Below are 25270 nucleotides of genomic sequence, written 5' to 3' on the forward strand. Positions count from 1 at the left end.
GGGCCCCCCCTTGAAAATCAAGAGCCATTACGCTTCCAGTATTTGTAAATGATCTCTGAATGCTCCTGACCGCGAGCTCGCATCAGGCCATTAGCCCAGGCCCCCCGACACTTAACGCAGTGTGCGCAAAACACACACTCCACGCCGTTCTGACCCCCCGAGTGCTGCCGGTGGCAATCTCTCCGGGTTGAGATCACCCTGGGTGCAATGTGTAACGATAACATCTTTGGCTTGATCGCTTAAGAACTTCCTGACAGTCTGTCAGCGTCATATCAATTATTGTGGCTAACGGAGCAGACAGGATGTTGCTCGCTGTCGATGGCACGGATTTTTTTCAAAGGAGGAAGTCAATCAAAGGAAAAACAGACATGGTTTCTTTGAAAAGAGGCTGAGTGAATTAAACTGCCTCTTGAGCTTTGCAGCGTGCCGCACTCTGTAGATCTAGTCTAGATCTATTACGCTGTTCTAATTTCCAACAAAACATTCATACAAAAGAGCACCCTAGCTCGACGTTGCGTAATAGTTTCTTCTTAAAATGGAATTGCGAGCAACAAGTTCACTGCCGGACGGCCGTGCGCGGAGAATGAAAGTGCAAACGGAGCCAGAGAGCAGATTGCAGATTTTCTCCACTAAGCTGAAGCGGATTGCTGATGTTATTTTTGTTCCCCCAAACATCTTCCCTCGAAATCTCCATTACAGGGCTGATTTTGGAAAAAGCACACAGACGACACTTTTATGTACACAAGCCTTTCAGGTAGGCAGGATGCAGAGCTGAGGGCTGCACAGGATGATGCATTTAGGTGCACGCCGTACACGTGAGCATTCAATTCCCACTTGCAACTCCAACAGAAGTCCGCTCAAGGTTAAAGAGTCCATCAGGATGTGTTTGTTTGCGAGAGGAGGGGGGAGTTCTTCCGGGTGTAATCTCATATGTGAGGACAGTTGCCAATTGTATTCCAGGGAGAAGTCTAAAAATATACCAAACACACACACAGACAGACACACACACACACACACACACACACACACACGCGTACCTTCCCAGGCAGATAAGCTGGGGAACAGAGGAAAGAGAGCGGCATTCCCGTGAGGAATCAGTGGAATGTAAACCGGCCACCCGCACACGCTAAACAACACGCTTTCAGAGAGCTTCATCAGAGGCTGTGAGACGGCGGCCTTATCTGGAAAAAGATGCCCCAGAGAACAGTGCACTTTGTTGGGATCGTCCCCCCCGGTTTAACGTCTGTGTCCTCCAGAGATCCCCATGAGGCGACAGGAATGCAGCTGCATCCTGGGAAATCCTGCTATCTTGTTTTGCGCTTAAACATTGAATAATGCTTCCGCGAGCAGCTGTGCGTTAGCGTTCAAAGCTAAACCGGGGTTGTTAAGATTTAATAAAAAAGTCAGACAGCACTATTCCTATTATCCCTCACCTCGGAAATACAGCTTGCCTGTTCCTCACACACACACACACACACACACACACACAATACTTCATTCTAATCCTACGGCCTTATAAGTGGGATAAGTGACATCAGCCCTTCTACAGTTATTAAAACCCTCTGGGTCACACACACTGTAATTTCTACAATCCCCATTGTGTGCGTGTTTATGTGTGATTGTGTGTGTGTGTGTGTGTGTGTGTGTGTGTGTGTGTGCACTCCAACACTGGCAGTTCTTATCAATATGCAACGGAGCTGCTGTTAGAAGACCAGAATCACTTGCAGGAGAGCTGAACTCCGTACAGCGGCACGGTGCTTTTAATAATGCACGCTAAGTTGCCGCCGCTTCCTCCGGCCAGATGACGGCATTGTTGTGAGGTCCGGCCGGTGGCCCACATTACCAGCTGCTCTAGAAATCACTTTCTGGGTCGCTGAGGGATTACCGTAGGGCTGGCGCCGCAGCACAGGTCGTGGGGGCCACAAACGGGTCGTCAAACGTGGCTCACGACGAAGCGGGCGGCGGTGACCTCCGGAGAGCAGAGATCCACGGGGGGGGGCTCTTTGCACTTAATCAGTGGGAGCAAGTCGTCTAGACGAGTGAAAGTAAACAGCAGCTAATTTCCTGTGTTTTGACTGTTCCCGGCCTTGTTGTGCGGTTAGCCTTCTCGCTTAGCGTCGCAGGCCGCGGCAACTATTGTTCTGCTGCCATGCCGCTGATTCACAGCTGGTTGCACCCAACGTCGCTGTTGCTAAACCTCCCACAACTTCTGCAAACACAGACCACGAGGAGTTAGAAACTGTTTGGCTATAAAAAAGGGGGGATTCCCAGTGTTTGAAGTTGGATACTCTTTCTTTGGAAGGGAGAGGGAATGTTTATTTCAGCTTTCAAGTCCTTTTTACTTTCTTTTTTTTTGAAGTGCGTGTGCAAAGATTGGCCATGAAGACGCTGACATGTTTCTTTTTGAGAAACCTCACAGATGAAAGAACAGCAAAATAGAGGAAATATAAAAGCCACAAAAAAACACAGTCGTTTTTGATGGAAAGGAGTAAAAGTTAAATGCAGTGATTCTCAGGAATCTAAAATTAAGTAAAGACTTTCTGTGGAGACTGTATACTTTTAGAATTGAATTATTCCTGCAACACGAATACTGCTTATAAAGTATTTGTTTTTCCATTTATCCCCAAACCTCATTAATTAAATGGAACGAAAAGAGATGATATAATATTAACACACTTTACGGTTGTTAAAATGACCTCTTGCAGTCCGCCGCGTGATCACGAGGTTCCATTAAATCAGCCAGACTGCAACCGTTAAAAGAAAAAGTATCACGCTGAGAGTCCTTTCATGAGAAGATCCGAGAGGGTAAAGAAAGCTTTAACGGATGTTTGGAGAATAGGTCCAAAAGGCCCCCACCTCATCCTCTAGGATTCCTACAGGAAATGATAAAGTGGAAGTGAAGTAAACGAAGACATGAATTGACTGGCTGAAGCGCAGCGAGCTGCCGGGAGACTCGATTTAGCCCCCTGAGGAAAATCTCACCCGCTTTGAAAGGCTAAAAAGGTTTGCAGTAGAAGGTTTGAAACACACACACACACAGTCTACAATAACAACAACAACTGGTGGTGTGAAAAGGTGTGACATGTGACACATGTTCCAACCTGCACTCAAACCAGCAACACACATGGTGTTCATGAGTGCACTGACCCACAAAGAGATGGTGGCTGGCAGGAAGGTTCATTTTAGAACAGAGAGTTTGTGTTTTATCAGCAGAGAATCACATGTGGAGCTGAAATGTTTGTTGGTAGACTACTACTAGATTACCTTTGTGTTTTGGACTGTTGATCGGACAAGACCGGAAACTTGAAGCCGTCGCTTGAAATCTGGGGAGAACACAACGGAAATGTATTATTGACTTTTAACATTTTTACCTTCATTATCGTCTGATCAAGTAAAATAACCAGGCATATTTCCCAATGATTCATTTTCTTTTACAGCAGCCCAGGTAATGTGATACATCGCAACTACGGAACTTTACGTTTTTACACTTTAATGTTGTTAAAAACAACAACTCCTGAAATGTAAGGATTTACTTTTCTATGCTTAATATCATTATGCATTTACTTCCAACTGTCAGACAAAACATTTGAAACGCATTACATTTGGCTCTGATGACTTCTGGTGAACATCTGCCATTGTGTTTCACTGCATCCACTAAATTATGAATTAAAAAAGTAGATGAATTAATAATGAAATTGGTTGTAGCCTGTGGCGATCCTCCCCACCTGCCTGCCCCCATGGGTGGAGGAGGGCGGGAGAGAGAGACTGTGTGTGTGTGTGTTGTATGACAAACAAACGGGGATCAAGACAAGCTTGTTATACATCCCTCCCGATGTTTGGAGGTCGCTCGCCCTCCCCAGGTCTTGACGCACCAAAGCAGCGTGTCACAATAATAGGCAATAAAAATGACAATGCATAACGGCGGCCCGGGACGCCTCGCCGGATTTGAAAACGCCCTTAAAGTTTGGCTGCGCGAGAGATGACACATCCACACACAGAGAAACGCGGATTATCCCCGATGACTGGCCGCCGGCGTCGTACATGTTGATGACACATCCACGTTCAAATCGCACTGAGATGGTAAAGAGCAGGCGGGATTAGACGTCACTGTCAACATGCGCAGTTTGTTTACCTTTGTCACCCTTCTTAGCAGCGCTCGGGAACAACTCCTGTCCTGTTCATCCACCACACAACGGAGTTTATTGAGTAAGTTTCTCTGCGTTGATTTTGTGTGACATGTGACTTTGTGTCAGTGTCGCAGTTGCCAGCTGTGAATGACTGAGTGACAGGAACTGAGCGATGAACGTACATGTACTCACTTACTCTTAAACACACCCACACAAACACTGTAGAGGGAAAGTTGTGTGTGTGTCAGAGTGGGGGTTGGGGCGGGGGTCCTCCTGCTCGTTCATTGTAAACCTCCCATAATCCTTTACTTTGCAAAATGACACAGCTGCCAGACACATCCTCTTTGTTGGCGCCTCAAACCTCCACTCCTTTCCACTCTCTCTCTCTCTCTCTCTCTCTGCCTCTCTCTACCTCTCACACACACACACACACACTACAAACACAACACATCCTAACACCCATCCCAATGGTGCATGATGATTCTGTGTGCAAGAGGAATAATAATTGAAAGTCTGTTACAAGGATTCATTCGACGCTCGCTGACATGCCCGTTCATCACCATGACGACTTGGTAATTGGAAACAAACAATCTACATTCCCCATGTTCAATCTGCTAAGACGCGACTTTGTGAATGTAAATGACTGCACAAGCACACAAACTTTGCCTCCAAATCCCCAAATGGTTGACCCGTTGGCACCTTTAAGTTCACGGAGCCAAAATACATTCAAAGGATTCTGCGGGTGCGACATAAAAGGGGAGGATGATGAGTGGGGATGAAAGGCAGGAGCTCAGGATACAGGGCGCCCACATGCCTAGCTGGCATTTTGGCGGTCTGTCCATCCATCCCCTAGAAACCCTGTAACCAGGGGCAACGGGGCCTTGACGAAGCGACAGAAGACAGAACAGGACTCAGTGGCTCTCCGTTTGCTTGTTGCCAAGGCGCTGATAATGCCGACCTTTCAGGCGCTCGCACGTGCAGGAACGGACGCACGCAGATGTGGAAAACACTTGAAAACACAATGTGACAAAATGCACTACACGGTGCATACAACTTAAAGAATGGCGGATGACAATATCAAGCAGAAGCCTGAACACACTAGTTTTCATGAACAGACAAATCGACAGCTGTCATGCTGTCATTTCGCAAAGAGCTCCACCAAAGGAGGAGCAGATTGTGCGCTTCACACCGAGCGCGACGCCGACTTGGGTTCAACAGAAGCTCTGCATGGTCTTACCCCCCCCCCCCCCCCCTCAGATGTTGACTGCTCGGTTGACAACGTCGAGTTTTGTGAAGCACAGGCACTGCATAACTCGATGAGCAGCCTCCACGCAGGCCTCCAGCCATCAGCTTAAAAGCCGCGCAGACATGGGAGCAAACGGGACGTGACGTTTCTGGAGCAGTCGCCGGGGCTGTTGGGAGAGCACCGCGGGGGGGCTTTAGGTTTAGGATGGAATGCAGACAGACACGGTACTCGTCTGAACACGCGTGGCAGCTATTCTGTTAAGTTTCTGAAGGTGGAGAAAATGGAAAAGCAACGAGTCTCTGGTGTGTGTCCGTATAGGTTGTGTGTGTGTGTGTAACAGGTAACGTGCAGCCATTAGCGGTGTTGCTTTCAGCATCCAGCGTGCTCGACAGGAGAGCGCGGCCGCGCTGTTACTGCGAGGGCTCGGGGCCAACGCCGCGCGTGTGACAACCCACATCTATTTCAAACCATCTCAGTTTAGAGTCCCAGAAACCCACCATCTATATTGCAAAAAAAAAAATTGTCGTCAAAATCAATGAGCGCTGAAAACCAACTCAAAGCCAAAAGCTACAGCGTTTCCTAATGAGCCATTGTGTGGCCGAGAGGAGCCTAAAAATAACCCTCGTAACATGCTTGAAAAGAAGCTAATCCCCCAGCCGCATTTGGTGCTCTGAGTCAGGGTTTTAATGCACCGCTTTACAACCCGGGTGTGTGTTTATTGGCACGAGTCTGTGTACATAAATGTGTGCGTCTGTGTGTTTGTGCGTGACTAAAACGAAAGGCAAAGTTGCCTGTGTGAGGATGGGAGAGGAGAGAAGTGACAAGCGGAAGGACGGAATAGGTTCCTATTTATTGAGAGATAAGAACAGGCGTCATCGGGCCGTCTCTTATTTGCCCCCGACAACTTCAGAGAGAACAATTCCCCCTCAATTCTCTGTCATGTCCGTGTTCCTCGCGTATCAGAGAGTTATCTTTGGCTCAATACCCCAAATCCAAAATGTTGCCCGTGTCTTTGCCCTATCCTCCACCCTTCCTCCACCCTAAAACCCTCTTTTACAAACTCATCATCTATCCCATTATACATCCTAATTCCTCGCTTCACTACTTCCCACTTTATGTTTGCTCCCCCCGTTCCTAATCCTGTCTTTTCTTTAACTCTTCTCTCCTCCCATCACTTCCTCTCCTCGGCCCCTCAGTGTGCTTAGAAAGCTCAGGGCCGCGTCTCCGGTTCAAACCCCGTTCACTGCGGCTCAGCCCAGCACCCCACTGTGATGTCTCCTCCTTATTAAAGCTCAAACACGCTCTCTCTTTTTCATCAGCCCCTCGATCTTTTGCTTCCGCGAGCTTGGTTGGCATTTTTTGAAGCGCATGTCCCTGGGCTTTGTGTGTACTCTTCTCAACCTGGCCGAGCTTTGTGGAGGAACATTAAACAAGTCAAAGATAAATGTTTGACAGAATGCAGAAGTCAGGGTTCAACCGCAGAGCCGCCGGATTTCTCATGTTCAACAAAACAGTCCAAGACCCAAAACTGTAAAGCTTTCCGCGGAAAAAAAAGAAAAGAAAAAGCAGCGATCCTCTTTTGTTGCAGTGCTGTGAAAAAGCCCTGCGTGTGACTGGATCACATGACCTGCACAGCATCTGCACCAACATCTCATAAATATCAATTAACAACTCAAGATTTCATGAATGATTAACTGTGATTAACAGGATTTGTTACAGTTCTTCAAATCATTGATAAATCCATGAATTACAACACAACCCTTTGTGGGTGGTAAAGAATCAGAGCAATCATTCAAGAACACATTTCAGTTGATACAAAACAAAGCACCAAGTTCTGCTACCCGGGCCTATTCGTACATAGAGTAAATTATTTTAGTTATCCCCAAAGGGGGACTTTCTTTTGCGACAGCATCATTAGAAAAAAACCTCAAAGGATCATTTAACTATTTGAACGGCTCCTCAACAGTCAACTCCTTGTTCTTCCTCTTGGCACAAATATCTTTTCCCCAATTATATTTACTCACTCATTCGCAACTCCCCCTGTCTACTTCTCTGCCTCCCTCCCTCTCTCTCTCTCTCTCCCTCCCTCCCTCTCTTCGTTCTTCCTTCAGCCCGTTACGTTTCCATTGTCTGCTCCTGGATAGTGAGGCGTGTTTACCAGCAGCCGGCGGAGGCAAACAAGCGGCCTATTCACAGAGCTCAGCGGCGACGTAGATGGAGAGAAGGGACGGAGGAGAGGGGGGGGGGGGCAGAAGGAAATGGAGAGTGAATTCCTCGGATGGTTTGCAGATATCAGTACAACAATTCCCATCATTTCGTGGAGCAAAAAATACGTGTAAACAACACTAATGGCAATAACTGCATCCTCCTCAAGCTTTCTTGTTGGTCTCATGTTGCCAATACAAATCCAAGCCGTGTCGTCCGTCTCCTCCTCCCAACGCACACACTCGTCATGTTGTCTAATAAAAGAATAAACAATGAAGCCCTAAAGGGGATTAACAAATACTCTCCCTGTAGTAAACAGTCATTTGGTTGAAGGCTTCTCTCTGGAGGAAAATGGATGACAGTAGAAGCTCATTTCCTCTTCGTCAGCCATGAGTTCCAACGGGCGTTCGCTCAGAGTCCAAAGAGGAATCTGAACCGAACGCTTCCTCTATTCACATTACAGTCAAATAAACAAAGAAATAAGACGTTACCTTATCTTTTCAGCACTGTTTGCACATTTGTCAGTTCCTCATTCATACATTAATTGTGGTGCCTTTGTGGCCTTCGGCAACAAAGATACAAGATGACGCAGGAAAGACATTTCATGCACTTATTTCTCTGAACTCTAAGAAGAGACAAACCACAAACCAATGCTCTTCTGAGGAGGTATTGCATCGTACTCCCCACTCTTGTTCTACCCTGTCAGATCATCCCCGTGTTGTTGCTATATCGCATTTCATCAGAGCGAACACTTAGCAGAGCACGTACCCACACCTTGTTTGTCCAACAGCTTATATTAATACACCAGTGCCCGTAAAAATAACAGGGGCATTTCCTATTATGAGCCTGCTTGGGAAAAGGGAAGAGGGAGGTACGCTTCAATTGTAAGCAGGACAGACAATCATTGTGTGTGTGTGTGTGTGTGTGTGTGTTTTCTGCTCAAATTCAATGCAGGGGCGAGGTTGCAGAAGGTAGAGAGTAGAAAAGAAAGTACAAGGGGAAAGGCTGGAGGAGAGATGGGCGATGGATGAACAAAAGAGGAATTGAAAGGCGACAAACGGAGGGGAAGTGTGAATAAGTGAGACATGCTGACAGGCGGTCAGAGTGGAGGAAAGTAAATGTATAGAATAGGCCCGAAGGGACAAAGTGAGTTTGGAAATGTCCGGCGCGGACAGATGGAGACACGGCGTAAGGCGGTGTGAGCCGGGCCGAGCTCGCTGGTGATGGATGGTCGTCACATTCCTTCGTCTGCACAGAGACGGAGACAAGCACAAAGCTCCCCACACCACCACCTGATACGTGCACCCAGACGTCCAGCCACTGGGTGCATGAAACACACACACACATGCACTTTACTGCGTGCATGTTGAATGCTAACTACACACACACGAAAGACGTCAGAAGGCAAACCAACAATCGCCTCTTTGTCTTTTCCTCGTGTCCCCAATGACCCTCATTCGGCTCCAGTTAATAAACTGTCCATGAACAGATATTCTATTTGTCGCCAAACGCATGATGTCTGACACTTCACCCCGTAAACACACAATGACCTTATTAGCATTTCTTCTTTCATGAAAGAAGAAATACCCGAAAAACAAGAAGACAAGAAGAAGGGACTTCTTGCTCAACGTTTTCACTAAATGGCTTTTTTCTTTGGGGACGAAAGGAGCAGAAGACATGCGGACAAGGACAACGGCTTGCTTGTGTAATCAGAGGGACGCACAGGTGAGTCCAGCAGAGAGGTAGCCAGAGAAAAGGGATTTGTGCGTACGTGTGTGTGTGTGTGTGTGTGTGCGAGTGTGTGAGCCAGCAGAGTGTGTGAGGTGACAATCCTCCTCATGGGTGACATTATAGCATCCCTGCAGTGTGTGTGACTGTGTGTGTGTGTGTGTGTGTGTGTGTCGGTCTGCTGCATCAGCAGCACTTTACACCAAAGAAGAAGGGACTTTCTGTGCACACTGTGTTCACTCAGCCATGTGTCCACAGTCCATCGCCTCGTCTCACCCCTCCACACGCCGCCCGACATTCGGCCGCCTCAAGTTTACGGCTCGTTCGGACGAGTGTCATTTGTTGTGTTTATCGGGGGGGGAGGGGGGGGGGGGACCACCCGTCTCACACAGGATGTGGCTGCTTGCCCCCTCCCGGCACTTGGCATCACTCCATTTGACTTGAAGAACAAGAGGCAACAATGAGAACCCGTGATAAGAGGTGAACAGGCCCTGCAGCACGAGAATAGAGACGGGTGGGCGACGCGAAACGCTTTTCCTGAGAAGTTCGCCCGTCTGCTCTCGTGATGACACCATGTACGGCCAAACCGAAGCGACAGTCTGGAGCTGCTCAGGTTTCTTTGCGTTGGTACAACTAACCTTGTGACGGGAGACGGGCTTCATGTTTCCTCCCACTTGACGTCTCTATGCTAAGCTACGCTAGGCTAAGTGTCGAGAGGCATGAATCTTCTCATCTAACTCACCAGCATGAATGCAGATAGTTGAACATGTTCTGCAGAGAACTATTCATTTAAGCATGAAAGATCATACCTGATGTAGTTCGAGGGAACAATTTCAAACTCAGAGGAGCAACCGTCTCGCTTTATCTGCCGAGATTCATCTCCCGAGTCTGAGGGGAGCTTTAATCTCCTCTTACATCAGAAGGCAGAGACACCAGAACAAGCGTCATTTTTTGAATTCCACGGCCCTGTCTTCTCGCTGGCGGGTGAATACACAACAACTCGTGCTACCAGCAATCCTGGGAAGAGGAACTTTCATTTCCCAACGGAGCTTCCCCGATGCAATCTCAGGTCGGGTGAGGTCGGGTGAGGTTGGGTCAGGCCTGCAAACCACGTTCCACGGCCCAAATAGTTGACATATTAGTCTTTTTAAATCCGAAAAACAATCTCACAGGATTAGACAAACAAGTCCGCGTGTGACGCAGTGCTCTCACACACACACAAATTATTTTGGCACTCCTCCGTTCGGTATGAGGTCAGCCGTTTCTTATCTCAGAGGTGTCGCCGTTCCTTATTGAAAGTGAAACATGTTTAAATAACATAGAGGAAGAAAAAATGCAAAGTTTGTTAAAACATGTCATGGATCAGACAATCTCCCACAAAACTGGATCACGTCCAAATTATTAACTGAAGAAAGTTAATAAGATTTATCTTTACTCCAAACTCCAACACTGGATGATGTATCTTTTCTCAAAAAAGGAACCATCATTGGATCCATCATTAATTAACTAGTGTAATTTTAACGGTTTAGCTAAGCTGAACATTGAATAAACAAGCATTTCCTCATCTTACTGAGGTGTGGGGGAGGAGAGGGGGAAGGGGGGAGAGTATTTGTCAGCTATCTTTTTCAACATGGGCTTCTTTTGCTGTCGGAATTTGAGCATTTGTGAGCTCAACGCGGCGAAGTAGACTTTGTCAAGTCTTTGGAAGATTGCGTATACTGGCGAAGCGGAGACACTTTGGGTGCTGTAATAACTCCCTCAAAAAGCACAACAAGTGCCCTTTACGCTGTGCAGAACAAATGCAAAATCAATCCTGCCGGGCGCAGCACCGGCGATAACACAACTGATGTACTGGAGATCAATACATCCTTTTTATTATTAGGACTCTCATGTGTTTTCTCATCTAATAGCTTCTCTTTTTCTCACTGCTCCGCTCGCTGACAGAACCCTCCAATAGATAATACGGAACCCTCTAGACAAGCGAAGGGACACCGACGCCGCTGTCTCCCCGACCCGTACGGCCTCACGCATCCACCGTTATTACCAAAGTTCATGTCAGCAGCGGACACCTCTCCGCCCAGTGGCCGGGCGGCACCGCGTCAGCTCCTTCCTCTTCACGTGCGAGGGCGAAAGGCACAAACAGCTTTGGGCCGAGTCGTGTCAGGAAAGGAACTTTTCCTAATGAAAATGTAACGCGCCGACCTCTTCAGTCGTGTTTAGTGGTTTAGAGCCACGAAATCAAATCCCGGCAGGGCGAGCGCAGCAGCAGCAGCTCCATCTGAAAGGGGAAATAATTACATGCGGCTCCTCTGTTTTGCTTCATTCCACATCAATGGAAGAAGAAACGCTATCCGACATGAACACGCAACAGCGCTTTATACTATACACACACACACACACACACCTTCCTACACATCACGCTGGAATTGTTGCTTATGAGAGTGTGAAACGTGTGGAGCCTTGACAGCCCGTGATGAAACCACTACTTTCACAGCGGTGAGACGAGAGGTCGATCCTCCTCAGGATCGCTGGGTTCCCCGTAGCAGCATCGCTGGGTCCTTAATGAGGACCAGTTCATGGGGGGAAAGAATTGCAGCTGTTCAGGTGTTCAGGCCCCGCTGAATAGGGAACGGGCAATGGATAAACATCAAGGTGCCGTGACTCAAAGCCTACCTCAAGAAATGAACAGGCCGGCTCAAATGCACCTGAGAAAAGACTTAAAGGGAACAGTGCTGCGCCGCTCCCACACCTGTAATCTCACTGAGAAGACGGGCGATGGTTATTAGCTTGAGACGGCCAAAAAATTCCTCCTGATTGCAAATTCGGAAATGCAATGTCCAACTGTTGCAGTCACAACCATACGGATGTATATACCTGGCCTCTGGGTTTTCAAATGCATGTAATTTAAAATAATTAACCACAAAATCTTCTCAGTTCAGCCCAATATCAGCACCGCCGCTCTCCTCTGACTTGAACCGGTGCAGTTCGGTGCAGTTCCCCCGTTGCTGCTCACTCGCCTCCCCTTCTTTGGTACAACAGCTGCACATTCCCAGCCTGGTCTCCATCCAAATACCAGCGTCACCAGCACGCCATGACTACGCGGGCTAAAGTCACAGAGCATCTGCCGTGCTGCTGTCCTCTTACACAGTCATCTGCGAGTGACAGAGATTTACTCGTGCACGGACATTTTTTTTGGGCCGTGCGTGCGTCGTGGGCTGCAAAAGGCTGCCAGCAATAGAATGGCACAAAGCAAGCAGAGACGGACGGGCGCTGAGCATCACAGGGTCCATTCTGCCTCCACGTTGGACTTAAAACACAGAGGGGTGTTTGAAGAACTCAACGCTCATCTTTGGCACGGGTGCAGGATCCAAAGCGGCGGTTGTTTATTCACCGCGTTGCTATACAGAGATGTCAGTGAATGACAGAGTGCATTAATGTTTAGCGTGAAACACGAGGAAGTGAAGCGAAAGCAAAGGGAAAAGCTGAAACAAAGTGCAAATTGTGTTTGCTGAAGCGAATGTCAACTTCTGTGTCGGCCAGTCTGCTGCAGGGTGGATGCAACAACCAATGGGGAGGGGTGGGGGGGGGTTGAGAGGAAATTCAAATTTACAGTTACAGAAGAAGAAGTGTGTGTCATCACATCATCACATCACATAGGCGTGTTTGTTTCGTGGAAGGAGAGGCTGTGTACTTGTCAGTGTGAAAATGAAATAGTTCCCCACAAATGTTGTTGAGTCATGCAATAAAAAACAGCTTGAGGAAAGAGGAAGGAAGCCTAAACCTGCGGTTTGAACCTGCTTTGGATGTAGATCATACAGCTCGATATAGACACAATATAAGTCCATTGATTTTATAAGAACATTCATGTTCACGGCTATGAAAGAAAGCACCTAAAGCCATGTTGTGCTAAAGCACTTGGCGCCATATTGCCATATAATTGCAAACAATAAATTGGGCAAACATTAAAATACTGCAGCAGCCGAGGAGCCCGCAATGTGGACCAGACGCCACACAAACCTCGAGCCTATTGGACCAAAAAGACCGACCGAAGTCCGCAGAGGCGGCCGCAGCATCAGCATCCGCGCGCGCTGCTCCGGTGGCGGACACGCGCTTCGGTGTGAGAGGCAACAAGTCTCCTCTCCGGCGCTTCTCCGCGGTCACAAGTACACAGCGCGCTCGCCCAAGTTTCCCGACGCGCACGCAGTGCACACGCTTCCAGCAGCGATGTGAAACAGTAGCAACCACAAAGAACACAAGTTTAAACAAAGGAAGTGTGCGAGCTCTTACCGGAGAAAAGAGAGGAGGTCTGTCCGAAAAAAGAGGCTGGTTGGACGGAAAGTGGTGGGCTTGTTTAGTGCGCGTGTACCCTTCGTCTAAAGGCTCCGGTGCGACATTATTATTATTGGAGGCGCCAGACAGGCGGTGTCCTATGAGGGTGTTCACGCTCACACGCACGCACGCTCTTCACCCTGCGCACATTTTCTGGACGTGACACGGAGCCGCTCGTTTGGGTCTGAGCCGCTGCGAGAGCTCCGACCGGCAGCAGGACGCTGGTGGGAGGAGAGAGAGAGAGAGAGAGAGTGGGAGAGAGAGAGAGAGAGAGAGAGAGAGAGCTGCTGCGGCGAACTGCTTTGTGGGAAATGCAGTTCCCGGTTGGTGAAGCCTACAAGGCTCCGCGTTTACGAGCCGACATTTCTTTGATTAAATAATCTCCATGGTAACATAAAGCGTTCTCAGAATACAACAATGATTTTAATACTCACGACTTTCCCACAAGAAGTTTTGAGAACTATATACATATTTTTTTTCTCACTATTTTCCATTATTTTTGGAGTGTTTAGTTATATTTCATGTGTAGAAAGAACCACACTGTTCGGTTGACCCCTGGACATCTGAGCATCTGACCTCATGGACGCAGAACGTGACTGTTGTAGTGAATACAATACAACCAAAGTGCTACTTGCTACTTGCTCGCTCATTATTAGTCTTCAGGGTCAAATGCCTCTAAACCAGCGTTGACACAATCTTTTTCAATTCATTCTCCAAAAATCAGTTCCAAATGTCTCAGCTGCTATTCTCACAGATTTGTATTAAACTAAAGCGTAAATAGGGGATCGTATACCCTTAACTAACTGTGACCTATTGAAATCTCACACCAGGTAGAGGCAACAGCGTATCAGCTTTAGCAGTTTTAAAATAGACAAAAAGCGGAACATGCCTCGCTGTATGAGATCATTTCACAACGAAATGTACAGTTCATCAGTTATTATTACACTCAGACGGAGGACTTAAGGGATGAAATCCTGCACCAGCACAATACCTCTTTTCTTTTAGGTCAAACATCCTCTCGAGCATTCATTGTTTCTCCCCCACTTTCTTATGGCCGGACAAACAGTGCAACTTAATGAGTGTCTGTGTGGTGTGCGCGTGTTGATATGGGCGTGGGGAGTGTATAGGAAATGCTTCTCCCTCTCAGCAGCCGTACGTCTAAATTTAGAGCCCAGAGTCACTGTCCAACTGTCACAGGCTATCGCTCAGGAAAGGCACTTGAGGCGTGTTGAAGTTAGTATTAAGTTTGGGCTGATCTGAGAATAGAATATTTGTTATACTCACGCCCCTGAAAACAGACCGGCTGTGAGTACACAGCAGCAGGACTGAACAGATGTGGAGGAAGTGCAAATGCAAATGTGAAAAAACGAGCAGACAGATATGCAGTGTTCTCCTCCTATTTCTATAATACTCAGAAAAACGATAACTCCAAAGAATATTTACTCAATTTTTGTTTGGATTTATCGACGCTAACCAAATATGGCAAAGATATAAACACCCACTCTGCACTGCTTTACACACACTTGGCAATTCATGCCATGATTAAATTTAACTTTAGTGCTAACGCGATCAAAATTTAAATGCATTTCCCTTTCTGACAGGTTTTTCTTCCCTGACGGGCTTTTGACCTTTTTTCATCTGCTGAGTGCAGGAAACCGCAGTAGCTGGAGACCATTTCCCATCCTCCCCGTCTATTTGATTAGGAGATGTGTCTGTTTGATTGTCTATTTGGAGAGCTTTATTGACCCCCCCCCCCCCTCCTCCTCCCCCCACTGTCCTCTCGGAACATAGTTCTGCCCTGTGACACCGTTCGTCATTTGATTACAGGACGGTGCCGCACTCGCTTTCCCTGTGAGTTTGAGAATGAGATTTGTCATGTTGACGTGAACAAGAAGGTCATGTATACATGCCACTGATATTTATAGTGGCAATCATTAACAATCGCGGTGGGGTTAAATAGGCACCTGGCATTATAGGAGAGATGAGGGATAGGTTGGGATAAACCCAGTAGCAGTTTGATGCCCAGTGACTGAACCGCTGTTTGTTTCTTGGCACATTATATTTACACATGAGATGTGCAGCATTGCCAACCACACATTTGAATACATCATACATATTAATGCTCGAACTCTCAAAGAGCAAATGCAAGATGCAAATCAAATGTCACGTTTTTCAACTAAGGGGGTCGAAATATAAATCAGTGTAGCAGAGAAAAATAAAATAGACAACTTGTATTGATGAAGAGGCATAAAATATTAATCAATATCACCATGCTGTCCTACATTTATCAGGTGTGGGTGAATCCACTGTTAATTTATAGGTGAAGGTGTTTATTTGTGACATTTTATACCTTATTGTTTATTAATTTGCACGACGACTGCGTCACACTGGTTCGTTTAGTTATCCGCTCGCGCCCTCTACTGGCCCGCGTGGGAAAGTCTCCGCCGGGGTTAGAGGTCAAATCAGAAAACATGGCGGCTTCAAGCAAAGTGACCGTCGTCTTAAAGGCTGTGAAGAAAATAGCGATTCAGTTTTGTCCGTTTGAGTCTAATGTTCGGTCCACAAGGTAAGACGTGTGTGTGTAAAAGCGCCGCTGTGTCCGTGAGTCCTTTTTGTGTGACTTTTCTGTCGGAAAAATGAGTATTTTGACGACGCGGTGACCGGTGTTACGTCCCTACTGGTTTGTTTCCCCCCTCACCTGATTCGTCACACATTCGCAAACACATTGCTGTAAATGTTCAAAATGCATCACCTATCCACTGCACCGATCACGATTGTATAACAATCATTTATATACATCACTGCCACGTTTGAAGAAAAACATTAAAGAAAATATATTTATTAAAAGATCGTCACAACCTGGATTCCGAACCCTGTCGAGCAAAATAACACGTTTACAGACGTTTTCATTGAACCGTGATGAGTGAAGAACGGTAACCTATGTGGATGTAAAGACTGAGGATTTCCTCCAGTAATATTAATATACCCGATATACGCTTTCCTTTCAACTCTTTTAGTATTTACCCAAATAACCAACCATATAACCATACTGAACTATATAGTTGCAGCGTTTCTTATACGTTTGGGCTGAAGTTACAGCGTTTTTAACACTATACTTTCGAGACGCTGCCCATTCACAAATGGTTTATTTATTTATTTTGTATTTATTCTGGCTAATCCCATTACATATGAGGTGAACATATGGTGTGCGTATTTAAATTAATTACGTTCCTGACCAAACTTAAATTAAAAGCTGTAAATACAAAATAGAAGCACAGTCTGGACACTAGTCAGGCTAAATAAGTGGAAACACCCGGGTTTGGTCAATCATGATTGTGTCTCCTATTGGGGGGCTGAAGTTAATTCAGTAAATGTGGGAATACCAAATTGTCAAATACTTGATTGCACAGTAGCAGGTGATGGAAATGTATAATTGAGTTGACTCTCCGTCACTGCGACCCATCTGCTCCTCTCGCCCCACAGGGAGTTTCTGACCATGGTGGGCTCGGAGAAGGCCAGAGCTACCAACATGAACTGTGAGGTGATCGCGACGGTGAAACACGACAGGTCTGAACCCCTGGTGGATGTTACTTACTGTAAGTGTCATCCGACCACATTCTAATATGTGGGACAAGATGTCTAACCGTGGGACTTTATGAAGCAGGGTGATTGTTTGCTTTAGTTTTTGCATTTGCCCCACAGGTCCCTGACATTTAACCACTCAATACATGTAGAGACATCAACTGTCACATGGTGGCTCTTTTTTTATGTTGTTTGAGTTTTTTATGACTTAATTTCACCAATCAAGAAGTTTCATTCAGCTTAGTATTTATCAAAGAGACTGTGGCTGTGAAACAAGTAGATGTTATTGTTATTGTGTATACACTTTGTTTTTGTTGTAGAGAGCACATGTGACTGGAGTCAAATTCCAGGCGTAAGCATACATGGCCATTCTGAAAAAAGCTGATTCTGATTGACGTACTTTGTAGCCTATAGAGCGACCAAGTTGAAAAGAGATGGGTAACCAAACTAAAGGGTCATAAAGCGTCTTAACACCTAAATTACCTTTGGTCATCAATGTCCTCAGTCATAAAGTCACTTAAGCCAGTGCTGAAGTAATTGCTGTAGTTCCACATGCTCTTTTAAAAAGGTCCCTTGAGATTTAGTTTTTGTTGATCACTTCACTGTGTGTTCCTGGCTGTTCAGACAGGAAAAGGTTGCTCAGAATTGCGGGATCTGGTCTTGACGTTTCCTGCTGACGATGTCACTGCCTGATTACTCGCAGCACAAAGAATCAAGCACGTGTCACTCGTTGAAACGTTGTCCAGATGAAGCCCGTTGTGTGCTACTTGACTTCTGCTCAGAGTTCCCTTTTGACCTTTTTTTGCCTTCTCTGCTCCTTATACAGAGATAAGGGTCATTGTGAGTCATCTCATTGTGTCCTCGTCTTTCCCTCCCACAGTAGACGGAGACAGGCTGGTGTTGAAAGGAGCCAAGTTGACGGGCGGCGAGATGCTGAATGCTTTTCAGTCAGTGTGTGCGGCCAAGGACCTGCAGGCAAAAGTTGCAGCAAAGAAATGATCCTCCTCTCAAATCTGTGCAGAATGAATTTATATTTAGCTGTGTATATTTGGTGTTTTCTTTATTAAAGTAATTAATTTAAATGTAGCTTGACCTTTCACTGGAGCTAATGTGCATTTACTGTGCTGTGAAATGATTCAGACAGACGCGACACTGACTTTGCTCCTCTTCCTCCTGAGTCACATGATCCACACCCGTCTACCAGCGAAGGATCAAATCCTGACAGATGTCCATTGCTAGCAACGTGAACGTCAGCGTCAAATTGAAAAGGCACTGCAGGGTCTGGTTCAGGGGAAAAATGGACCCACATTAGTCCAATCAGCTATGCTTACTTTGTTCATATTAAATGCATCAATTGAAATGCTTTAACTGCTAAAAGAACGTGCTACAGTCGTGGTGTGACCTTGCATAATGTGCCATTTCCCTGATAAAAGAGATCATTCCAGCGTTTCAGAGAACGTTATGCAAGCTCCAACCTTTGACACAGCAGGCTTAAATGTAGTTTGGCACAGTTTTAGATGCCCCCCCCACACTCCCCCTTTCACCCAGCACAGATAACTGAAATCATGTCCCCTCTGCTAGCTGCTCTCTGTCCTATTAGCATCGGCAACTTTCAGGGTTTTCAACAAGGATGCATTAATGTTACATTCAGGGTTTTCACAATACGAATGTATTTCCAGCAGTGCCTACTGGAGTTTACCTGTAATATTCTAAGACTATAACTAATATGTTCTTATAGATACCAAATGAGTCAAATTAGTTCCACCACCTAATCTGTGACTCTCTGTTAAATTTTGTAATTTGTAGCTTAATTAGTAGGCAGAATTTGCTGATGCTCTATAGATTCGTCACTGCTTTTGCATGCTTAAAGAATAAATCATACAAATCACTATTAAATACTTAAATTAAATATTACTAAATATGATGAGATATTAAGACGCAGAGGAATGAGTGAATCTCGGAATAGAAACATAACATGTGTCACATTTTGATACGCTTATTAGTTACACATCCTTTCGCCCCAAAGTGATTGATAGGAGGCGGGTGATAAACGCTCAATTACGTGACGTAGCGCGCTGTGATTGGCTCCCACCGCGTTCGCTGGTCGCGCGCGCTCCCGGCGTGGCCCTTTAAAGACGAGTCTCTTCCCCCTCTGGAGGAGAGTCGAACCCAGAGTCACTCCGCTGCTTGTTGCCCGGGATTGCGCATCAGAACACCGCAAACATGGTCGAGAAATTTGTCGGGACGTGGAAGATGATCGCCAGCGAGAACTTTGATGACTACATGAAAGCAATTGGTAGGAGAGTGTGTGGATTTAAGCTCGTTGAGCTACTGTCAGACTGCAGTTGTGTCTTAATTGTGAAGTGAAACGACTTTTATTTCAAGTCTAATTGCGCAAACGATTGTCTATATTGTCAAATGTGCCTGTTGCACTTTTTTTCTTTTTGACTAAGCGTTAATTTGTGTGATGCGTTTTGCAGGTGTGGGGTTTGCGACCCGCCAGGTGGGGAATCGGACCAAGCCCAATCTGATAGTGACCGTGGAAGACGACGGGGTCGTCTGCCTCAAGTCTCAGAGCACCTTCAAAACCACTGAAATAAGGTTCAAGCTCAACGTGCCGTTTGAGGAGACGACCGCAGACGACCGGAAGACGACGGTCAGTTTGCTCTGCGCTCCCCGGGCAAAGCGACACCAATGACCGGCGTTTTGTTCTTATGTTCCGTGCGTTGAGTTAACGGCTTTGTCTCCGTGTGGCCTGCAGACCGTGGTGTCTCTGGAGGGCGGAAAGCTTGTGCAGAAACAGAGCTGGGATGGCAAAGAGACTAATATCGAGAGGGAGATCACGGACGGCAAATTAATAGCGGTAAGGATTAAATTTTACTTTTTTGGTAAGTATTATTTTTAATGTAAGGGTGCTTCATAACCCACACGCGTCCTTTCATTTCTCTTGTAAAACGCCACCGGTGCATCATGTTCTGTTAATGAATATGAAATATTTTCACTTCCGTGCCTAAAACATTTCAGAATAAAGTAAAACGTGTCCCTTGCTGCAAAAATGATTGATTAATTAAAACAAATCTGAAATGCACTGGGACGATTCACTACTATTGAGTCCCGTTGTTGCCATGACTTAAAGAGGTCTGTTAGTAATCACATTAAACAGTTGACAAGTTGTGACATGGACTTAAAAAAAGAATTTAACTGCTTTCCATGAACTCAACATTCAGCTTCCCCTCTTTGCTACTAAGCCTCCTTCTCGACTGCACCTGATTGCTCTCTCGCTCTCTCCACAGAAATGCATTATGGGGGACGTGATCGCAGTGAGGACGTACGTGAAGGAGGCGTGATGGACCCCTCCGGCCTACTCGACGGATGCACTGCCGGATGACGGGGCTCAGTTCAATGAGCGTTAAAACGAAAAGATATGGCCTGCTCTTTTTCTTTATCTTCACTGTTGCCGAAATCCAATTTGTTCTCCAACATGACACATTTGAATTGTTGTGATTTGAATAAACACTTAAAAATTTGTCAAAACCGTCTGCGTTGGGATTTTATTTTAATTTTGGCTTGTTGAATCCACTTCAATTACGGCGTTGTTGAAAGCATTCCACTCGTGGCTGCCTGCTGAGGAATGCTGCACAGAAAGTGCTCCAATGGGAACATGCCAACTAATCCGACATGCTGGTTCCTGGATATAATTCATTCTTGTAATAAACGATTTTCTACTAAATTTGCATGTACAATCTCCTCATTTCAGTTTGGTGACATAAAATGATCCTAACTCCTTTCCTCTGACGGTAAACAAGTAAAAGTGAGATTTCCTGATGTGTTTTGATGGTGACTCCTGAACTCTTGGCCGTCTTGAGGGAGTCATGCAGAGGAGTCAGTGGGGAAATGAGTCTCCTCTGGCGGTCAAACGTTACATGTGGGAATTAAAACTAGTTATGGGTCCTCTGTGGTGATGGCCACTGGGTAAGTATGGCTGGGGGGGATTTGTTCCAGAGCTGAGGCTTTCCCACGACAGGAAAAGGGATGGTGGTACTGATTGGACCTAATGGCCAAAACAGGTGGCAATGGGGGTCAACGCGCTTGTTCCTTTCTGTTGGGACAATAGTACTGAGAGTATTTGAGGAAGGTACACTGTACTTTGGTGAGGTGCCAAGTGGATTACTACATCGCAGTGGACTGCAAGTAAAGGTCAAGGGAGTAGAGTAAAAGTTTTCCTTTGGTTCTGTTTTTGATTCACTTCCTGCAGCTAAAGGCTGTTTTGTACCTGAAACTTCAGCAAAATAAACTGCAGCACTATAGTTTAAAAGCCTCAAAGGAAGAGTAATATCCCAGCTCATGTTTGCTGTCCTTTCCTAAAGGAAAACTAGTTCTAACTGTCTTTATTGTGCACAGTGTTCTATATTGAGATGTGTTTCATGAAATCACAACTGACTCTTAACATCTGGTCCCAGGAAGTGGTGGAGGGGTTTTTGGTCCATCAAATTATCCAGCAAAGCTGCTTTTTGATTTTACTTGGGAAGAAGCAACAGGGTTAATCCAAAAATACCAAAATAGGATTCTGCCTTTGTGGTCAATGAGGAAAATGCTCCGCCGCAAAAGCACGAAGCGATAAGACAATTCTCATGAACCATCTCAAATATATATTTGAATTTGTGTCAACGTGGATATTACTTTACACCAGTAAAAAGGGGAGAGTAAAAACATGGTGGTTGACATAGTTCATACCTTGACTGTTAAAGCATTCAGAGCACAAAACTATGTTTTATCAATTACTAGATCACCTGAATTCAATTTGTCAATCGATTGCTTTTATCTCTTGTCTACATTCTGTTCCAGATATTCCGTATGCACATTATAATAATACTCTAAAAGCATGATCATTTTCTCACAGCCGGAGTGAAGAGATCACATCTGCTATAGATTGACTTACAGGTGCAGCGCTCACGATCCACAGGCGTCTCCACCACTTTGTTTGGATAACTGCGGGGATGAGGAAGATCTCCACCTCCCTGTTTTATCTCCCATCTTAATTTGATTGTCTTCGAGGTTTCTTCATTAATGGAAAGTGGACGCTATGTAAGCAATGTTCCACGAGTGCTACAGTGCCACTTCAAGATTTTAATAGACAGCAGTTGGATGCAACCCAAACATACCACCATAAACCACCATAAACATTATCAGTGGGCAGGAGAAAGAGATTCTTCCTGTACATGCAAAATAATACGCTGTTAGCTTCTTGCCAAACAGGACGGAAAGGGAGGAATTCCACTTGAAAGGAACGCTCTGAACTTCACGGCGGCAAACCTCACATCAGCAGAGGGAAAATTAGGAAAAGTGTTTAGGAAGGACGATGATAGTGAGAAGCCTGCTGAGAGTCGACTGGCAGACGGAGGAAAATCTCCGCACAATGTGGTGTTACCACCTTACTGCACTTGTCTACATGCATTTGTGTGTGTGTGTGTGTGCGTGTGTCTGTCTGTGAGGAAGAGTGTGTGTTCTCGTGCTATAAAGACAAAGGTATCTTGTTGACAGGGGGGTTGTTTTTTTGTTAAGAAAGATTGTCTTGTACTCTGGAATAATTAAATCACATCCTCTGCAAAGCATCTGGAAAGCTGTACTCACGGCGCCGACACCCTTCCTTCACTTGTCCCCTGCTTGTCCTCAACTTACACCCCGTCAGGCACGTGCACACAAAGACCGGGGGGGGGTCAACTTGAAGTTGATGATGAACGTGATTGTGAGGCAATCCTGTCAAAACGAATCCAGCACTGTGTGTATCTGTATTGTATTCACATCACATTGTATTAATTGATGTGGGAAGAAAACAAGATTTTTCAAAAATAATTCCACATTCCCTTATGATGCAATACCCAAATACACGCCTGATATAGTTTTTATTCATTCGTTTGCTGGTGGAGGAACTGCTTTCATGGCCAAACTCATTCACTCATTCTTTAATTCAGGGATGCTCAGCTGTAACATTAATAATAAAGCGAGACCACGAAGGACCACAGCGTCTGAGGCTGTAAATGTTCAGTCACAACAAACTAATCTGCAATGCAAACAACCACATTTGGGATTTTCTAACTGAATATAACGGGAAATATAAACAACCAGGAAAGCGAGGAACAAACTCAAGGATGTCTTTCCACCTCGGACAGAGAATTTCTCTGCCTAATATGACTTAAACTTAAAATGTATTACATAAATACACATACGTACATGACAGCCCCCCTTCATTCAACTCACTCCATGCATTAAGAAGCAGTGGACTGATATGGTGGAACGAGCTCTCTGAAGACACCAGGACCGCAGAGAGCCTTCACATCTTCCGCCGCAAACTAAAGACACACCTCTTCAGACTCTACCTCGACTAAAGACTAACAAATTGTAGCACTTAAATTGTACTTGTAACGTCACTCATCTATAGCAAATTGTAAATTGGCTTATTTGAGGAAATTGCACTTTCTTGTTTCTTGTTCTCCTGAGTTTGTACCCTATGGTTGAAGGCACTTATTGTACGTCGCTTTGGATAAAAGCGTCAGCTAAATGACATGTAATGTAATGTAATGTAATAATATAAAACAACCAGGGAACAGTTTGGGAATGAGTGCTGGTCAACATGTGGGGATTTAACGGAGATTGTGGTGCAACTTTAATGGCCTGGACACTTTTGATGCTTGTTCTCAATGATTTTAATCATCAAAGAATAAAAACGATGAAACGAAGGAGCAGCATGTCTTGAGTTTGCAACAACGTGACTTGGGGGTTCTCCTTGGGGCTTGACGTGTTGGGTCTGAACCGCTTTGGTCTCTGGGAAGTTCTGGAATAAAAACAGGAGAACAGGGAGAGGCCCCACTCCCACTCACTGTGTTTTTCCACTGAGGGACAGCCCTGTGATCGACCCCCACCAAGATACATCTCAGTGACTCTTGGCGGGGTTTCTCTGTGAAGTCCATTCGCTCAAGCTACTGAACACAGATCGGACTTTCCCCAATCGTCTCCACAGGACCTGCGGCCCCGTTGCTGACCCAAGATCAGTCTCCCTGAGCAACCAAACAGCTGGGCGGAAATATGTCAGTTCAGGGCCCCAGCGGACGGTAGGGGAGGCGGGTTGCCGTGCAACAAGCTTTCTCGCCCATGAACCTTGCATTCCAGTTACACTTAAGAACTAACTCCGATTTCATCAACACGTCTCTGGATGTTTTGCAAGCTGTCTGGTCTCACAGAAGCAGGCTGTGCTGTTATCTCCCCAAAACACCCAGAGAGACATGTCTGGGATTTAAGGAAGAGACTCTGTTTTGGATCAAAGAATGCAACGTGGAGCTCAGTCCAAAGTGGTTGAATTGTCTTTCTTTGTCACATATCAGTACTCCTAGCTGCTCACAATATGTAATTTCCGCTTCATACAAACATGCCTACATGTCTTAAAAGACGACGATGACAACTTTCCCTTCTCTTTTCTCTTTAGCCTCACACACAGAGAGAGGTCACAGGTCACAGGCTCAGCGAAAGCCAACTAGTATGAGAAATAGCCAAGTGTTTTGGGATTTCTTTGCTTGAAATCTTTGCCCACATCCTTTACATGTGAGACGGATTGAGATGATTGCTAGATGCATCGCCCTTGATGTCTTTTCTAACTATTCTCGCTTTGAGTAGCACGGGTGGAGAGCCAGTATGAATTAAAACTTCTAAAGGCCTCTCCACTGTTTGTCAGGAAGTCCAGTTCGGCTTTGAGAACACCACAAAGAATAACTGTTTTTCAAGGCCCCCCAGCGGAGTTCCTGTGGAAGCTAAGCTAAGGCCCAGCTGAGTATTTGTACGGCTCAGAGGAAGGATGGTGGGATTCTTTAAAGTGAAGCTATACATATCAGAGCCAACACAATGGTTTCCCCGAGAGAGTCGAAACTCAGCGCTATGCATAAACAATCATGTTTAACCAGCTTGCCTTTTAGTGTGTGTGTTTGTGTGTGTTTGTGACTGTGCATCGCTGTTCAATTACAGCCAGAGAAATGCTAGACACTAAAAAAAAGTCCAAAAGTGT

General features: G+C 45.7%; 3 protein-coding genes across 8 annotated transcripts in view; 2 read left to right on the top strand and 1 right to left on the bottom strand.

Annotated features, from left to right (window-relative positions):
- The window catches only part of pag1 (phosphoprotein membrane anchor with glycosphingolipid microdomains 1), a 34568-nt gene extending 20529 nt beyond the window's left edge, over positions 1-14039 (bottom strand). For 2 of the 6 annotated variants that reach the window (XM_040188992.2, XM_040188993.2), the window contains exons 1-2: positions 13594-13891; positions 3265-3323 (exon numbers count right to left, since the gene is read on the bottom strand). The gene's annotated coding sequence lies outside the window, so the exon portion shown is untranslated. Of the gene's footprint in view, positions 1-1885; positions 2210-3264; positions 3324-13593 lie in introns of all 6 variants that reach the window. The other 4 variants (XM_040188991.2, XM_040188988.2, XM_040188987.2 and 1 more) reach the window with 4 other exon arrangements.
- A 1988-nt stretch (positions 14040-16027) lies between these two features.
- mrpl53 (mitochondrial ribosomal protein L53) lies at positions 16028-18303 on the top strand. The gene is made up of 3 exons (XM_040188981.2): positions 16028-16201; positions 17119-17231; positions 18098-18303. The coding sequence occupies exons 1-3, from the start codon at positions 16107-16109 to the stop codon at positions 18214-18216; spliced, it is 327 nt and encodes a 108-aa protein (XP_040044915.2). The 5' UTR covers positions 16028-16106; the 3' UTR covers positions 18217-18303.
- A 497-nt stretch (positions 18304-18800) lies between these two features.
- On the top strand, positions 18801-20751 carry fabp4a (fatty acid binding protein 4a). The gene is made up of 4 exons (XM_040188980.2): positions 18801-19513; positions 19698-19873; positions 19979-20080; positions 20511-20751. The coding sequence occupies exons 1-4, from the start codon at positions 19441-19443 to the stop codon at positions 20562-20564; spliced, it is 405 nt and encodes a 134-aa protein (XP_040044914.1). The 5' UTR covers positions 18801-19440; the 3' UTR covers positions 20565-20751.
- Positions 20752-25270: the final 4519 nt, after the last annotated feature.

The sequence above is a fragment of the Gasterosteus aculeatus genome, chromosome 10, assembly GCF_964276395.1.
Source record: "Gasterosteus aculeatus chromosome 10, fGasAcu3.hap1.1, whole genome shotgun sequence".
In the NCBI taxonomy this organism is placed as follows: Eukaryota; Metazoa; Chordata; class Actinopteri; order Perciformes; family Gasterosteidae; genus Gasterosteus; species Gasterosteus aculeatus.

What these genes read in the sequence shown, in the direction of transcription:
- mrpl53 (XM_040188981.2), top strand. Translation starts at nt 16,107, where the DNA reads ATGGCGGCTTCAAGCAAAGTGACCGTCGTCTTAAAGGCTGTGAAGAAA. An exon ending in TCTAATGTTCGGTCCACAAG is followed by an intron (nt 16,202 to 17,118) that starts GTAAGACGTGTG and finishes CTCGCCCCACAG; the next exon opens with GGAGTTTCTGACCATGGTGG. An exon ending in CCTGGTGGATGTTACTTACT is followed by an intron (nt 17,232 to 18,097) that starts GTAAGTGTCATC and finishes TCCCTCCCACAG; the next exon opens with TAGACGGAGACAGGCTGGTG.
- fabp4a (XM_040188980.2), top strand. Translation starts at nt 19,441, where the DNA reads ATGGTCGAGAAATTTGTCGGGACGTGGAAGATGATCGCCAGCGAGAAC. An exon ending in TGACTACATGAAAGCAATTG is followed by an intron (nt 19,514 to 19,697) that starts GTAGGAGAGTGT and finishes TGCGTTTTGCAG; the next exon opens with GTGTGGGGTTTGCGACCCGC. An exon ending in CAGACGACCGGAAGACGACG is followed by an intron (nt 19,874 to 19,978) that starts GTCAGTTTGCTC and finishes TGTGGCCTGCAG; the next exon opens with ACCGTGGTGTCTCTGGAGGG.